Here is a 14,737-nt window from a genome sequence, read left to right as displayed (position 1 = left end):
TGTGCCCCTTCAGAGGGAGGCAGGGAGTAAACAGCCCCCCCCAAGCCCGTCTGTGCCCTTGGTCTGCCTTTGCCAGATGTGTTGGACTGCAGCTAATAGCTGGGTTCTTGCATTGCAGGCCCTTGGGATTCCTTCCAACGCTTTATCTCCATAAGAACTTACTGTCAGGAGGGAGGGCAGGACTGTGAATTCAGTCTCAGAAGTGGTGCATTTGAGCAAGTGTAGGGTGAACATGTGGGTCCAGGGTGGAGCATGACCCAAGGCTCCCTCTGCAAAGTGCTCCTTCCAGTCTCTCTCTCTCGGTGTGTGTGGGCAGCCTTCCCCACCCGCTGCCAGCATACGGCGCTCACAGATGGCAGCAAGTGGCCCTTCTCTGCAGGCAGCAGCGCAGAAGCTGTTTTGGTTCCCTGCCTTTGTTTCTCTTGCAAACACCCCTTCCTGGCGCAAGACCAAGCCACCCACAGCCCTGCTGCCTTCCCAGGGCCTGCGCTCTCGCGACTCGCCTTCTGGCAGGCGAGGGGGGCTGGGGTGCCAGTGGGGCAGGAACAAGAGGGGCTTTTCTGGGCGGCAACTTTATTGCTGTGCTGGGGGACTTACAGAGCAGAGGGTAGGAGCTCCAACCTTCTCAACACGCCCCCTCAAGGAAGGCAGCCAGTCACTTTTCCTTCGCAAACATCTGCGACACGATCCAGGCACTTGATGCAAAGTGGAACTGGCTGAGAGCTGTGCACCTGTTCCCACTTGCCCTGAAGCAGTACAAAGGTGCCACCACCTCAGAAGGCAGGGGGAGAGGAATGCATGGGCCCACCGGTCCCCATCAGCACCATGTCCCTGTCTCCTCAAGCCCTGTCAGCCGTGACGAGGGTGGGCCAGCATCACAAGGGGAGTGTGCGCTGCCATTGGCAGCAGGCCATCTTTGGCAGAGGAGTCGATGTGCCCGTGCGCAAGAGCCAGGCAGGCCCCAGGGAGGAGGCTGAAAGGCAGCCACTGAGCATCCGGCAGGTGGGGGGGTGCACATGGCAGGAGGCTATGTCTGGTCAGTTGCCGGGGGAGAAGCTCCAGGCCTCCCCCCACAGTTTCAGAGCTCATCTAAAGCATCAAACAGCATTCAATAGAAAGCAAAGACAGAAACATCTGGAGGGCATCAAATTTGGAGAGGGGACGGTGGCCTGGTTTAGAAAAAGCCCTCCAATAAAAAGGGTTTTGAAGCTACACCCCACTAAGCTCCACAGGAAAAATGAGCAGGGCAAGGAGCAAAAGATCTTTCTAGGGAAGCTAGCTCTCCAAAGGCAGGCAAAAGTCCATAGACGACGAGTGTCCAATGATGCGCTTTTGGGAGGGACGTGTTCCCTCAGAGGAGCTCTCCGGGGAAGCAGGGGAGCTATGATCTTGCCCCTTGGAGTGGGTAGCTGGGGGTGGGCATCCATGTGCTCTCCCAGCTGGAACTGAGCCGAGGGGGGGCTTCTTCCACCCATACGGTGGGGCTCTGAAGTCCTGACAGCCCTCAACCCATTTCATGGAACCTAAACAACAAAGACTCTGGTAACACTGTAAGAAGCCCCGGAGGATCGCAGGCCATGCAAGGAGGAGCCTCCTGTGTCTCAGAGAAGGTTCACTCCATGCTTGAGCAGCTTCTGCTTTGCCTTGCTGGCCAGGCCAAAGGCGCTGTCGTGAGGGTTGGGCATTCCTGAGTTGCGCAGAGGGGAGGCCACCTGCTGGAAGTAGGTCTCCTGGACGGCACTCCGACACGCGTACACAGCAGTAGAGGCGTTCCTGTGGGGTGAGAAAGCCATGTTTCACAGGTGTGACCAGAAGGCAGGAGAGACGCAAGCTTGACCCCGTGCCGGTGCTTCTGCTGCTGCGAACAGGGATCAAGTCTAGAGAAGAGCCTGCTGGATCAGGCCAATGCCCGCCCCCCAGCCCAGCATCCCCATAGCAGCCAGCCAGATGCCTCTTTCTTGCAACAAGGATTCAAGCCCAGAGCCCTCTTCCCCAGCAATTGGGAGGCAGAGCAGAGCCACAGTGGCGAGGAGCCATTGGCTGCCCTTTCCTCCACGAGAGAAACTTCTCTGTGAGGAAAGCCCAAATCTGCTGGGCCTTTTTAGTTTACAGGTGGTGGGAAGAGAGAGGAGATGTAGGTTCATGAGATCACATATGGTGTAGAGAAAGGGCAAGGAGGAAACTGGAAGCCAACAAGGTCATCTCTATTTTCTGGAACACACTTAAAGGACACTATTCAATTATAAGCAGATTTTCAGGGGAAACACAAAAGAGAACAGCTGTTTTTTGGTCAGCATTCTTTCAGGCAAGGAAGTTACACCTTGTCTGCTTCACTTGGGATCCCCACAGAAGCACTTTTATGCAGATTGTGTGAAGTAACTCTGCAGAGATAGACATGCGCCTGCATATGGAGACTGCTCAGTAAATGGCGGTTTTCTAGGGATCCCCCCGGCAAGGTGGAAGCTCAGTCCAAGGACAAGCAGCCGGCATCAGCCTTTCCCAACCTGGTGCTCTGCAGGGGATGCCAGCATGGCCAATGGTCAGGGGGAGCCCCACAACAGCCGGAAGGCAAAAGGCCTCTAAGTCTCATGAATTTCTCTGGCGATTTCCAAGAGAGCCTCAGCTGGCCTTCTTGAAAGCCAACGCAGGGTGTCGGGAGTGGCAGAGGCAAGCCTGGCCATGGCTTGGGCACATTAACAGCTGTGCTGAATGCAAGAGGAGGAGGGGCAGGGGGGTCCTCTTCAACAAGCAAATGAAAACCCCACTTTTTGCTGAAAATACACAAACATAATGAACTGGAGCCTCAAGGAGAACTGAAAAAAGCGAGCAACTTGCTTGGTCAACGCAAGTGACGAACAAGCAGGGATTGGGCTGGTTAATGGGCATGGCTAATCTTTCAAAGCTTGCAGTCTTTCCTTTCAGCATAAATGTATTTGTCCTAGTTAGACCAGGGTGTGGCTTTGGTGTGCTGTTATCATGCCTTCAGTTGAGAGGAAAGGGGGGGGTGAGCACATGTGCAGAGCAGCAGGTGATGAGGAATGGAAATAAGCGGCCAATGCAGCCTTGGCCCCTCGAGCCAGGAGGGAAGCTGCCTCGCTCTGCCTGCTGGAACGCCACCATCTGCTTGCCAGCATCACGGCTTGCTTCCGCCTGAGTGATCAGGGCCCAACAGCAAAACCTCCTTCCTCCCTGGCCAATTATAAGCCCTGCTGGCACTCAGCCAACCAGCGGCTCTCACAGCCCCTGAGCAGCCACCAGAGAAAGACGCTGCTTCTAAACCTTCCAAGAGCTGCTCCTTACTCTGAGGCCCAGATCCCATTCTGGCTCCAGAGACAACTGGCAGCTCCCTCTGCATGCCCACCTGCACCCCGGGCTTATTCCTGCCCTGCGTGCTTATGAGGCTTGCAGGCAGGAGGAAAAGCCAGGTGGGAGCTTTTTCAAAGGGAGCACTGTCTGTCATCTGCACGCGCACAGGGGCCTCCCCACCTTACCTGACCATTATTTCTGAAGCCGTGGGCAGCTGGTGGAAATTGGCATGGATCAGGCTGGCTGCCCTCAGGAAGGAACGGTCTGCGGGGCTATTAGCAGGCAGGAAGTTGGCTGCAACATGAAGGAAGGAGGAGCCAGGGGTTAGAATCTCAGGACGGCAGAGCTGGAAATCCAACCCTCGCCAATAATAATAATAATTTTTATTTATACCCCGCCCTCCCCGGCCAGAGCCGGGCTCAGGGCGGCTAACACCAGTAAAATTACAGTAAAAACATAATTCGGAATCAATTTAAAATACAGGTTAAAATGCAATTTAAAATGCAGCCGCGTTTTGAAAGTAGCCCATAGATAAAAACCATAAGGGGAGGGAAACATAAGGGTCAGACTTGAGTCCAAACCAAAGGCCAAGCGGAACAGCTCTGTCTTGCAGGCCCTGAGGAAAGATGTCAAGTCCCGCAGGGCCCTAGTTTCTTGTGACAGAGCGTTCCACCAAGTCAGGGCCAGTACTGAAAAGGCCGTGGGCCCTAGTTGAGACCATTTTTGGACCTCCAAAATGTTGTCATTTGTGGACCTTAAGGTCCTCCACGGGGCATACTAGGAGAGGCGGTCCCGTAGGTACGAGGGTCCTAGGCCGCATAGGGCTCGGTGGATCACGATGCAATGTAGACCAGAAATGGGCTGAATAACAGCTTCCAGCATTCAGAGGTCTGCTGCCCTTGTCCCTTCCATACTGCCACGATAGCTGGAAGCCAAGAAGGACCTAAGAGTCCCTAAGAGCAGTTCGACAGCTCCTGGCCGCTGACTCCCACAGAGCAGGCTCTCTCTGAGGCTCCCCTGCCCCCTCAGCACTTACTGGCCAGAACCTTCTGCACGGCGTCATAGTGCGCAAAGCCGTAGGTGACCTTGGCTGCAGAGAGGCTGTCCTTTGGGAGGGTCTCCTTCAGGTGGACCTCCAGGCCGTTCAGGGAGGCCAGGCTGCTGTGATACTGCAGGCCAAGGGAGAAAATTAGCTCACTGTGCCTGGAGAAGGCGCCTGCCCTGCGCACCACAGTGCCACACCAGGCCAGGGCCAGCTCACACGGGACAGCGCTTGCTGAGCCGTGGCAGGGCCACACGGTTCCCCAGCCACGTGCCCATTGGCCTCGTCTCCCCAAAACATCCTCCTGCACACCCTTGGGATCAAGGCACAGCTTGTGGCTGCCAGGACCCTGCAGAGCCCTCCTAAGAAGGCTGACCTGGGAATCCCAGAGCAGAGCGCACCCGACTGCACTTGGGCGTCTGGGGGCCAACGCTCAGTGACAGAAAGTCCCTGGGCTCCATCCCTTCTGGCCGCTCTACAGCATCGCAGGGGTAGTGAAAGCACCTCTTCTAACCACGCTCTTTCCATTTGAGCACAGCGATAAGAAAGCCATTTCAGGGGGAAGGGAAGCTCCTACTCTGGCTAAGGACTGCAGCTCAGAACATCCCCCGGCATGCAAAAGCTCCCAGGGTCAATCCCTGGCAGCACCTCTGGGGCACGGCTGGGAATGTCCTGGCCTGAAATCCTGGCAAGCAGCTGACAGAGCAGTTGATACTGAGCTAGATGGCCCAGTGGTCTGACTAGGTGCAAGGCAGGTCCCCCGTTTCCTCCCTCTCCAGCTCCACACTATCAGCCCTGATGGGCTCCTCCCATCAGCCCTGCCAGAGAGCCATGGAAAATGGGACTTGCAATCCCTTGGCTTCTCCACCTCTTCCTCCCCAGGGATCCTGCAAGAGACAAGGGACCCCTGCTGGCAGGAAGGCCATGGTGCAGGCTGCCACTCCCCAGAGGCCGAGCCACTTTGCTTGGTAGCAGCCAAGGCTCAAGGGGGGGACGGGGGTCCTTTGGCAGTAAGATGAACAAAGGAGTCTCTTACCACATCCTCAACAGAGGTTTTGGTGTGTGCAAAGTGCTCTTCAGCCAGGAGGGAGAGCACCAAGCCTCGAACATGGTGGACATACAAGACCATCCTTACCAAAGTGGTGCCACCTGACCCACCAGTTGCTCCAGCAGAAATCGGGCCATCTTTGCAGCTGCCTGGGCCTCCCTGGGACCTGAGAGAAAGAGAAAGAGGGAGACTTCTCTTTCTCTCCTGTAATTCTCTAACTAAGGATCCCCCAGTAAAAGTGGCTTGCAGAAGATTTGGGGACAGACCAAAGGAAGCCCTTCTTCACACATGGACAGGGAAAGCCCCCTTCTACTCCCTCTGCTCCTTCGCCAGATCCAAGGACTCCAGAGTGATTCCAGAGTCACCTACATGCTCCATTTGTAAAGGAATGGATGTGGAACAGCCCCACTCAGGGCTTCATCAGAGAGACAGGGTCTTCCTCCTCTGAATCTCTTTTCAATAGGGAAGCCCTCCAAGGGAGCTGAGGATGTGTGTGTTTGCTTTGTGCTATTTAGAGGTTTACTTACAATCAAGCAGTATAAACATTTTCTTAAATAAATAAGTTAGGACCTGCAGGGCAGCCCTAGTTTAGCAAGGAAAACTTAACTTGCAAAAAATACCCTGCCTTTACTCACAGCCCCAGTGATTGATACTGTTGGGGTTCAGGGGATTTGCAAAAAAAGATGGAAGTGTGTTAAACACCAATGCTTCCCTGTCGGCTTCCCTGTCTGACAGATCACACATAGCAGATCCAGGGTGCAAAGGAGGAACATATGCAGAGTCTGAAAGGAGGAACCAAAGCCAGGGCTGGCGAGAGGCCCTTGGCGGGGCTGCTGCTCCTGTCTTACCTGATCATCCACTCCACAGGGAAGTCCCGGAGGGCAGCTGCTTCATCATCCAAAAGGTAAACGGGGGTGATCCGGACCCCTGGAGGTAAAGGGGGCTCTGCAAAAGGGGTCAGAGCGCTTCTTAGGGAAAGGAAGAACGAGTCTTGGGTAGACTGTTTGGACCTATAAAGCGCAGCCCCAGTGCAAAGGGTACCTTCTGATAACCATGTGGTTGGAGCATCGAAGGGCTTGCACACAATTACATACTGAAAAAATGGATTCAATGGTGAAATCAGGCAGATTCTATGGTAAGGTGGGTCAAAAGAGAGGGCGGGTTTATGGGAAAGCAGTTCTAGGGAATTATATCCTTGAATGCAGGTTATACGACAATATTAGGGGCTATTATTTTGATCCTCTTTTAAAGAAAATGAAATTAGGGTGCTAAAAGGAAGCTGGGTTTCCTGCTCAGGCCACTGTTGTCTCCTTGGCAGGAAAGGCTGTTCTGCATAGCAGGAAGGCATGTAGCCGCCACTGCCGCAAACTGCCCTGGAGAGCGGAAAACATGAGAGACGCATATTAAAAGAGTAAAGTGTATTATGAGACAAATGTTTTTAATACATTTTATGCTTTACTATGAATCTGTTTCAAATTTATTACTCCTAATCACTAATTTTACTAATTACTAATTTTAAGTAGTGAGCACTATTTTCTTTCTTTTTCAATATAAGTTTATTTAAATTTTGTTTTCTGGCTTAAATTTTGTCACCTTCCTTTGTGCTGCTATGGTCCAAAGATTACTGCAATAAAAGTTATTCTGTTCTACAAAGTGATCATTTTGTCTGTCTCCAATATGAACCAGCCCAGACCCTGCACTCCTCTTCATCAGAGAAGCCTCGCCAGGCAAGTGAAGGGTGACCAGGGCCTTTTCAGTGGTGGCCCCATTTATGAAATGGTCTCTTCCCAGGGAAACCTGCTTGGCGCCATCATCACCATCAGGCTTTAGGTGCCAGGCTAAGATGAGACCATTTTTTTTACTCAGGCCTTCGGTAATTCAGTCGCCCCGTGAGGCACTGCTCATCTTTTAGCAGAGCTGGGTAGCTGGTAACCCAATTAATATGTTACTGGGTGCACATTTAATGCATTTTCGCATTTATTGTTTTAAATTTTCTGAATTTAATTGTTTTATGCATGGTATTTTATCTTGTTGAGTCACTTTATTAATATTTATTTATATACATATTTATAGACTATTTCATAAAATAACACTGTAAAAGCATACAAAAAGTTAAAAATGAACATCAAGTAGCCGTTGTGGAAATATGTGTTAATTGCTGGCATAAGCTTACCAGAATAGAAAAGTTTTCAGCAGGTGTTTAAAAGTGGCACCAAAGGTGCCTGCTGAAATTCTAGTGGCAGAGAGTCTGGGCCAATGGCACTAAAGGATCCGTTTCTGGTTGCGATCCAGTGAGCCTTGCCAACTGGGGGAACAATCAACAATGCTCCTGCAGATGAGATACTTTCTTTTTTAAGCAGATCCCACAAAGAGTAGCAAGCTGTTCTCTCAGGGGCTGGAGAGCAATGCTTCCTTGCTATTCCATAGGATCATTTACCCGCATAATGCAAAACAGCCTGCCAGGGAATGGAGTTGAGCTCACCTGAAATTCCTTTCTTGGGATCACTACCCTACGTTAAACAGCCTCCAGACTGTGTGAACAAGGCAGGGCCTTGTGAACCACAAACTCTGGGGAGAGGGGAGGGTGAGCAGCATGGAGGTCTAGGAGCCAGTCATGTGTCAAGACCTCCATGGAAGCGGAGGGGTGAGAATGCAAAGGTCTCCAGGACTGGGAAGAACTGGGATGAGGGAAGCTCTCTGAGTAGCGCCAAGGAATCTGCAAGATGGGAGGAGGCGCAATGCCTGCTGCCTAAAGATGCAGCCCTCTCCGACCGCCCCCCCCCACCTGAGCACCCTTTGGATGTAGGCCAGCCTCGGCAGGAGTCTGTTCTGCCTCTGAGCATATGCGGGGCCCATTTCCCCCTTGCTGTGTTGTACCTCCAGCTTCTACACTCCTACACAGGCGGCAGGGCAGAGGAAAGGGCATGAAGGCCCAGCACCCAGAGACGCAAGAGGGCTCCGTGCGGTCTCTCATGCAAGCAGTCCCTGGCAGACCCACCAAGGCAGTCTCCCCCTCTGCCAGCCCAGCACGCCTCTCCCCTCCCTCCCGACACTTACCCTGAGTCTGCAGCACAGCCCCATTTCCCGCCTCGCCCTGAAAGGGAAGGCAGAGAGTGGCACTGGGTGAGCTTGATAATAAAACAGCCAAGGCAGATGCCGGCAAGGGTTCCAGACTGGAGATAAGGACAGAAGAAAAGCCTGCTGGATCAGGCCAAAGGAGGCCCGTCTAGTTCTCAGAGTGGCCAGCCAGATGCCTGTGGCAAGCCACAAACCAGGAAGCAGGACCTGAGCACAAGAGCAACTCTACCCTCCTGCGGCTTCCAGCAAATGGAATTCACCTCCAACTGTGCAGGCTGAGCACTGTGGCTGGGAGCCATTGATAGCCCTTTCCTCCTCCTCCTCCTCCTCCATGAACTTGTCTGATTCTCTTTTAAAGCCATCCCAGTTGGTGGCCATTCCTGCCTCCTGATGGAGCAAATTCCACAGTCCTGTATCTTCCAACATTCAGCTTCACTGAACATCCACAAGTTCTAGTGCTATGAGAGAAAGAGGAGTTGACTTCATCCACTTTCTCCATACTAGGCATCATTTTATAAACTTCTGTCAGGTCACCTCTTCCTCGCCTTTTCTCTAAACGAAAAAGTCCCAAACGTGGCAACCTTTCCTCAGTGGGGGTTCCTTCACCACCCTTTTCTGAACCTCCTCCAACTCCACAATATTGTTTTTGAGGGGAGGCGATCAAAACTGCACAGTCCTTCAAATGTGGCTGCACCATAGATTGGGGTGATGGCATTACACTGGCAGTTTTATTCTCAATTCCTTTTGTAAGATTTTTACTTAGAAAGTGTCTTCTGCTTCTGGGAAGAGTTTGGAGCTGTGGTTGCCTCGAGAGAAAACCTGGACATTTGAGGCAGGTGGTGGGTAAGGAGTGGCCATGAGAGGTTAGAAAGATCTAGTGAAGCCTTTTAAGACTTTCTTCAGCAATCATGAGAACCAGAAACCTGACTTTTAACATTAGCTTTCAGATTCCACCCTTGTACAGTAAGGAACCCATGCAACATGTTTTTCTCAGGTGCTGCGCCAGCACCGAACTACCCTTCTCCCTCCCTTGGCTGAGCTGAAGCTCACCTCTGAGGCTACGTCCACCTCCTGCAGCAGAACTCGGGCAGTGAGGTCTGGCGGCAGCTGAGTGCTGACAACCCTGGGCGGGGATGGGGAAAGGAGAGATGGCAAGTATTAACACGAATGTCCCACTGGTTTCCTGAGGTTGGATCCTGTGTTCCCTCCTGGCTCTCAGCTGAGCACGGTGACCTAGGGAGAGCTGCAAATGCTGCTCAGAAACATTCAGACAGTCGTGGCTTGATTTACCCCGAGTGGGCTGTGTGGCCCAATCCTTCCCAGGGTCTAGCCACAAGACAGATCCCTGCATGCAGGGCAAGTCCTTTGGTCACCCTGTCAATCTCACCATCTGGGAGGCCCAAGGGGTGAGTCTGTAGAAGCAGACATAGGAAATAGTGGGTGAAAATGTGGATTATGGCCTCTGTGGACAAATGTGAGGACAGTGCAGAGCAAGTAGCAGGGCTGAACGACATGTGCACCAAACACACTTGCTCTGGAGTGCAGGAGGCTGCCTTAGACAAAGTCAGACTATTTGTGTTCACCTTCCTCAGTACTGTCTACACTGGCTGGCAGTGGCTCTCAAGGGTTCTAGGCAAGGGGGGTCTCTCTCTCAGCAGGTGCTATTGGGGATGCAGAGCAGCTGCTCCAGCACTGAGCTACAGTCCTTCTCTTAAAAGCCAAGCTTCCAGTCCTCAGCTTTCTGAAAGGGCTCATTTAACCTGGAACAAGTCAGGTCCGTAGTCCATTCAGCTGTGCACTGTCTTTTCCAGCCCACCTTGGAGATGCCAATAGGGACTGAACTGGGGACCTTCTACATGCAGAGCAGGTGCTCCAGCACTGAGCTACACCAGCCTTTCTCCAATGGGGAGAGTGCAGGAGAGTCCACACAACAAGTCATGATACTCACAGCCCCTGATAAGAAATGCATCCCGCCCGGACATGGAGGGTGCGCTGGCAGGTCTGCAGGATGAGAGCCGCTTTCAGCAGGAGCAAAGGCTCCACCTGGAGAGAGGAGCACAAAGGAGGCTGTCAGGGCTTCCTGACACCCTGTGGGGGGGGAAGGGGAGAAGCCCCAGAGAAGCAGCAAGGTCTGCAGGGAGTTACTTTGGTTTTGTCCAAGGCCCAGAGGGAGTTGAAGATCCGGTGTAGGTCAGTGGTGTTTTGCTGCAGGTGCTCCACGTAGCGATCCCATGCCTGGTCCAGCTCCTCCTGGGCACGTTCCTGGGAAAGGACACAAGAGGCCATGTCAGCGGAGAGTTTATCCCTGGTGGGCGAGTTACAGGCTGCTTGTGGGCTGCAGGAAACTGTCCAACAGAAGCCAGGGCAGCAAAACGGAAGAGAAGAGGTCCCTAAGATTCCAGAGGACTCGAGATTTCAGTCCGGGAAGCAGATCTGCACATCAGGACTCCGTTCTGGAGGACAAATAAAAGGAGCAGTCAAGGTGGAAATGTGCCCAGGCCCTTGCAAAGGGCTTTCCCCCCACGGCCATCCTCTGAGCATCTTGGATTTGGGGGGTAGGAAGGAGAGGTGGGTCTGGATTGCCTTGAGAGACCCACATAACTTTCAAGTCACACAAAAGCCTTTGCTTAGAGAAGCCCACCTGTGAGGGAGGGGGCAGCAGGCTGCAGAAGCCCCTCTGCAGGGCAAGGAGGCTGCAGAGAGCAGGCCAGCCTGAAGGTCAGCCAAGGCAAGACTGAGAGGTGTGGCTCAAGGCTGATGTGAGGGTCAGAACACAACAGGAAACAGGAGGGAAATGGCTGGGAGTCAAGGCAGCATCTGCTCAGCAAGGCCCTGCTGCCCCCTTGGACCAGCAATCACCATGTAAGCCTGGCGAACAGGCCCATTGTAGAAGCAGAAGAGTCCCATCAGCTGCTCCAGGAACCGCCTGCAGCTGATGTCAGGGAGGTCAGTAGTGCAGCCCAGCACCTGCAGCAGAGAGGAGGGAGGGAGACTCTTGGTGAGTCCCATGGAACCAAGCCAAGCCAGGCCTATCTAATCAGGGCACTCAGATCCCCCATGACAGCCAAGTACATCCCTCTGAGAAGCCCACAAGCAAGGTGGGAGGGCAATCGGTGGCCCTCAGGAGGAAGGCTGCCTCTGAACATGGGCCTTCCATTCAGCTATCAGAGCAAAGTTCTCCCAATGTTATATAGAGGAGCACAAGAACAGAGCTGGAGAATCACCTGGATGAACATGTTGCTTACATCCCAGAAGCTCCAAGAAGCCCAGAAGCACGGATGGCAGGCCAGTGCCCTCTCCCATGTCTGCTCCTGGCAACTGGCACTCCAGGCTAGGCTGCCTCTGTTCCATTCAGCTAGCATGGCTAGCAGCTTCTTCCCATATAAACGGTTGCCATCATGCAGCCTGCCTGCACACCCACCCACACCCATCTTTGAAGATTTCACCAACGCCAGCTTTATTCCTTCCTCGGGCTTTATTCCCGCGCCCAGAAGAGCAACAACAACCTGTGTCGCCTTGCACTGACTCACCCAGATGTAGCTTCCATCCACTTTCACAGAGAGCTTGAGCTTCCTCAACCGTATGAGGCCAGGTGGAGAGCCCGAAATCTCCTCCATGCAGCGAACCACGCCAGCTATCTGCCCACACAGAAGCTCTTGATGGTCCAGAGGAGTCTGAGAGATGTGGGGAATGAAGAGCCACAAAATGGTTATGCTATGGATTACCCTTGTCACATCCCAGGCTATGGAGATCTGCCGAGCTTGGAGCATGAACGGCCAAAACCACCACAGAGTGACAAAAGATTGCATCAGAACAGAGCTCTACCCCTGATATTACTAGGTCCCTGCCCCAAGGAGCAAATAGTACAATGTTTGCCAGCACAGAGGGATGGAGGAGAGGGCTACGGGGCCAACTGAGAACAAATAAAATTCTCCGCATGCAGATTTTGTGGGGAAATAAGCTAGCCCTACCTGACGGGGGTTGAAATAGCAGATCCCAGCCTGCGTAGGATCTCCTTCTTCCTTCACCTTTGAGCCGTCATAGAGGAAAAAGCAGTTCCACCTGGAAAACATCAGTGCCATGGTGTTCAGGATGCATCACCTCATGGGAGCAGTCAATATTCTCCAGAGGGCTAGTTTTTCCCCAGGCAAGGGGGATCCGTATATGGTGATGTGGGGAAGCTATACAGTGGTACCTTGGGCTAAGTACTTAATTTGTTCCGGAGGTCCGTTCTTAACCTGAAACTGTTCTTAACCTGAAGCACCACTTTAGCTAATGGGGCCTCCTGCTGCCGCCGTGCTGCCGGAGCACAATTTCTGTTCTCATCCTGACGCAAAGTTCTTAACCTGAAGCACTATTTCTGGGTTAGCGAAGTCTGTAACCTGAAGCGTAACAGAAGCGTATGTAACCCGAGGTACCACTGTACTCTGTAATTCTTGAAGGCATGTTTAGAAGGGAAGAGATTCAAAGTACAGCTACTGACTTTCCAGGTGACCTTGACGCTTCTTAAGAGAAAGGTTTCAAGTGTGTCAGAGACTCTTCACTTCCCTGCTCCTTGCATCTCAAAGGAACACACAGGGGCTGAAGAAGGCTAAAAGAAGCTGCCACAGAAACTAAGGAAGGGCACTGCCCCAGTACAAAGCAAATGAAACCAACCAGCCCACCCTTATTTAAATAAGAAGAACATAACCCAAGAGCCATGCAGTCCAGCATCCTGTTTCTTACAGTGGCTGGCCAAATGCCCCTGGGAAACCCACAAGAAGGACAGGAGAGCAGTAGAGTCATCTCCTGCTGCCATTCCCTGCCGACATGTATTCAGGGGTATGTTCCCTCTGCTGTCAGAGATAACAAAGAATCACTGCAGTAAGTAGCTGCAAATAGCCTTCTCCTCCATGAATTTGATATTGGAGGCCATCACATCTTGTGGTAGCACACTCCACAGTTTAAGGATGCACTGTGTAAAGAAACACAGGAATTGTGTCCTTCTTGAAACTCTCACTCTCATTTACTCAACGTTGGAGTTTCAATTGTTTATTTGTTTGTTTTTTAAAGAGAAAGATTGTAGGAAGCAGCCCCTAGGATGCTGTAATGGTACTTACCAGGCCCTGGAGGTTGGATCAGACTGCACACAGTCCGCCATTTAACTCAGATTCTCTTCACCACATCTCATTATCTTCACAAAGAGCTTCTCATCAGAAAAAGGTAGAAGAGGACTAGATTCATATTCCAGACAGTGGTTGATTGCTCCAAGAACCCATCACATACTTAGGTCCTGAGTGGGTTCTGAATAGGGATGGCCAAATCCCCCCAATGGGTGGCTGGGGGGGGCTTTCTTACAGATGCTGATGCCAACAGGTCCCCCTCAGCCTCATTTTCATGCCAAGCACATTCACCAAATATGGATGCTCAGTCAGACAGGACAAGAGAAACAACAGAGACCTTATTTAGCATCTCAGCAGCCATTTGGATGCCAGTTTGGGGACTGAAGAACGTTTTAGCTGAAGCTTCCAAACCAAGATTCTTTGAAGCTCTCTCTCTCTCTCTGTGTGTGTGATGTCTTGTGATTCCTGCTCCAGGCGTGGCTTCCTTCACTCTAAAATTAAGAACTGGATTAACGTATGAAGTCTGCTGCCCAAGTCATGTGACCCACAGCAGCTGATAAGTGCCCAGCATCCAATTTTAACAAGAGAGCCAGGATGGTGCAGTGCTGAAGGGGGTCAGAGTAGGACTTAGGCAAGGGTGGCTTAAAGATCCGACGAGGATAGCCTACCTCTCAGGTTTGTTGTGAGGTCCTGCCCCTTGAACACGGCACTGTGTCTTGAAGGAAGGGCAAGATTTTGAAAAGGAAACGAGAAGAAACCCAGCCAAGAAACTGCTTGCGTGTAGTGGCCGCGCCCCAATTCCACTGGTGAGCCCAGGGAGCCCAACTGCCTCTGCAGCCTGACCCGAGGTGGGGAAAAGGACAGGAACGAGGCTCCCCAGGCCGTGGGGGGGAGAGCGAGGCCCCTCTGCTCTCGGGCTCCCTCTCCGGGCCGACCCCTCGGGCTAAAGTCCGGCGAGGAGAGGGCGGCGTGTGAGGCGGCAGAACGCAGAAGCCCCCCCACCCCGCGGGGAAAGAGGCGCTCTGTCCATGCTCAGAGGCCAGGCCTGCCCACTTCCCGAACCTGAGAGACAGAGAGAAGCCGCCAAGGAGCCCCGGCCTCTTCCGGGTTCCACCGCCACGCGCTCAACGGTCACATGACCGGCCCGACCCGCACGTGACG

The 14,737-nt window shown here is 52.7% G+C and overlaps 1 protein-coding gene across 4 annotated transcripts; it reads right to left on the bottom strand.

The window, feature by feature from the left end:
* Positions 1–556: 556 nt before the first annotated feature.
* On the bottom strand, positions 557–14,715 carry HPS4 (HPS4 biogenesis of lysosomal organelles complex 3 subunit 2). Of its 4 annotated transcripts, XM_080986613.1 has the most exons (14): positions 14,245–14,713; positions 13,574–14,067; positions 12,446–12,536; positions 12,005–12,148; positions 11,334–11,441; positions 10,620–10,736; positions 10,423–10,517; positions 9,525–9,597; positions 8,454–8,490; positions 6,245–6,341; positions 5,385–5,562; positions 4,343–4,475; positions 3,492–3,600; positions 557–1,773 (listed from the first exon to the last, which is right to left on the bottom strand). In XM_080986613.1, exons 2-14 carry the CDS (start codon positions 13,612–13,614, stop codon positions 1,602–1,604), a joined length of 1,395 nt encoding a protein of 464 aa, XP_080842739.1. In that variant the 5' UTR covers positions 13,615–14,067; positions 14,245–14,713; the 3' UTR covers positions 557–1,601. The 4 variants fall into 4 exon arrangements, with proteins under 4 accessions (XP_080842739.1, XP_080842740.1, XP_080842738.1 ...); XM_080986614.1 differs by having other exon boundaries at positions 5,484–5,562; positions 13,574–14,715; XM_080986612.1 differs by having other exon boundaries at positions 13,574–14,713.
* Between the last annotated feature and the right edge of the window lie 22 nt (positions 14,716–14,737).

This window comes from Podarcis pityusensis, assembly GCF_964106645.2.
Source record: "Podarcis pityusensis genome assembly, chromosome: 16".
In the NCBI taxonomy this organism is placed as follows: Eukaryota; Metazoa; Chordata; class Lepidosauria; order Squamata; family Lacertidae; genus Podarcis; species Podarcis pityusensis.
Note: the sequence above shows the minus strand (reverse complement) of the source record. Positions and strands in the feature narration are given on the sequence as shown.

What these genes read in the sequence shown, in the direction of transcription:
- HPS4 (XM_080986612.1), bottom strand. Translation starts at nt 13,614, where the DNA reads ATGGCGGACTGTGTGCAGTCTGATCCAACCTCCAGGGCCTG. An exon ending in GGGCCTTGGACAAAACCAAA is followed by an intron (nt 10,518 to 10,619) that starts GTAACTCCCTGC and finishes TCCTCTCTCCAG; the next exon opens with GTGGAGCCTTTGCTCCTGCT. An exon ending in AAACCTCTGTTGAGGATGTG is followed by an intron (nt 4,476 to 5,384) that starts GTAAGAGACTCC and finishes CTTGGCCTGCAG; the next exon opens with TATCACAGCAGCCTGGCCTC.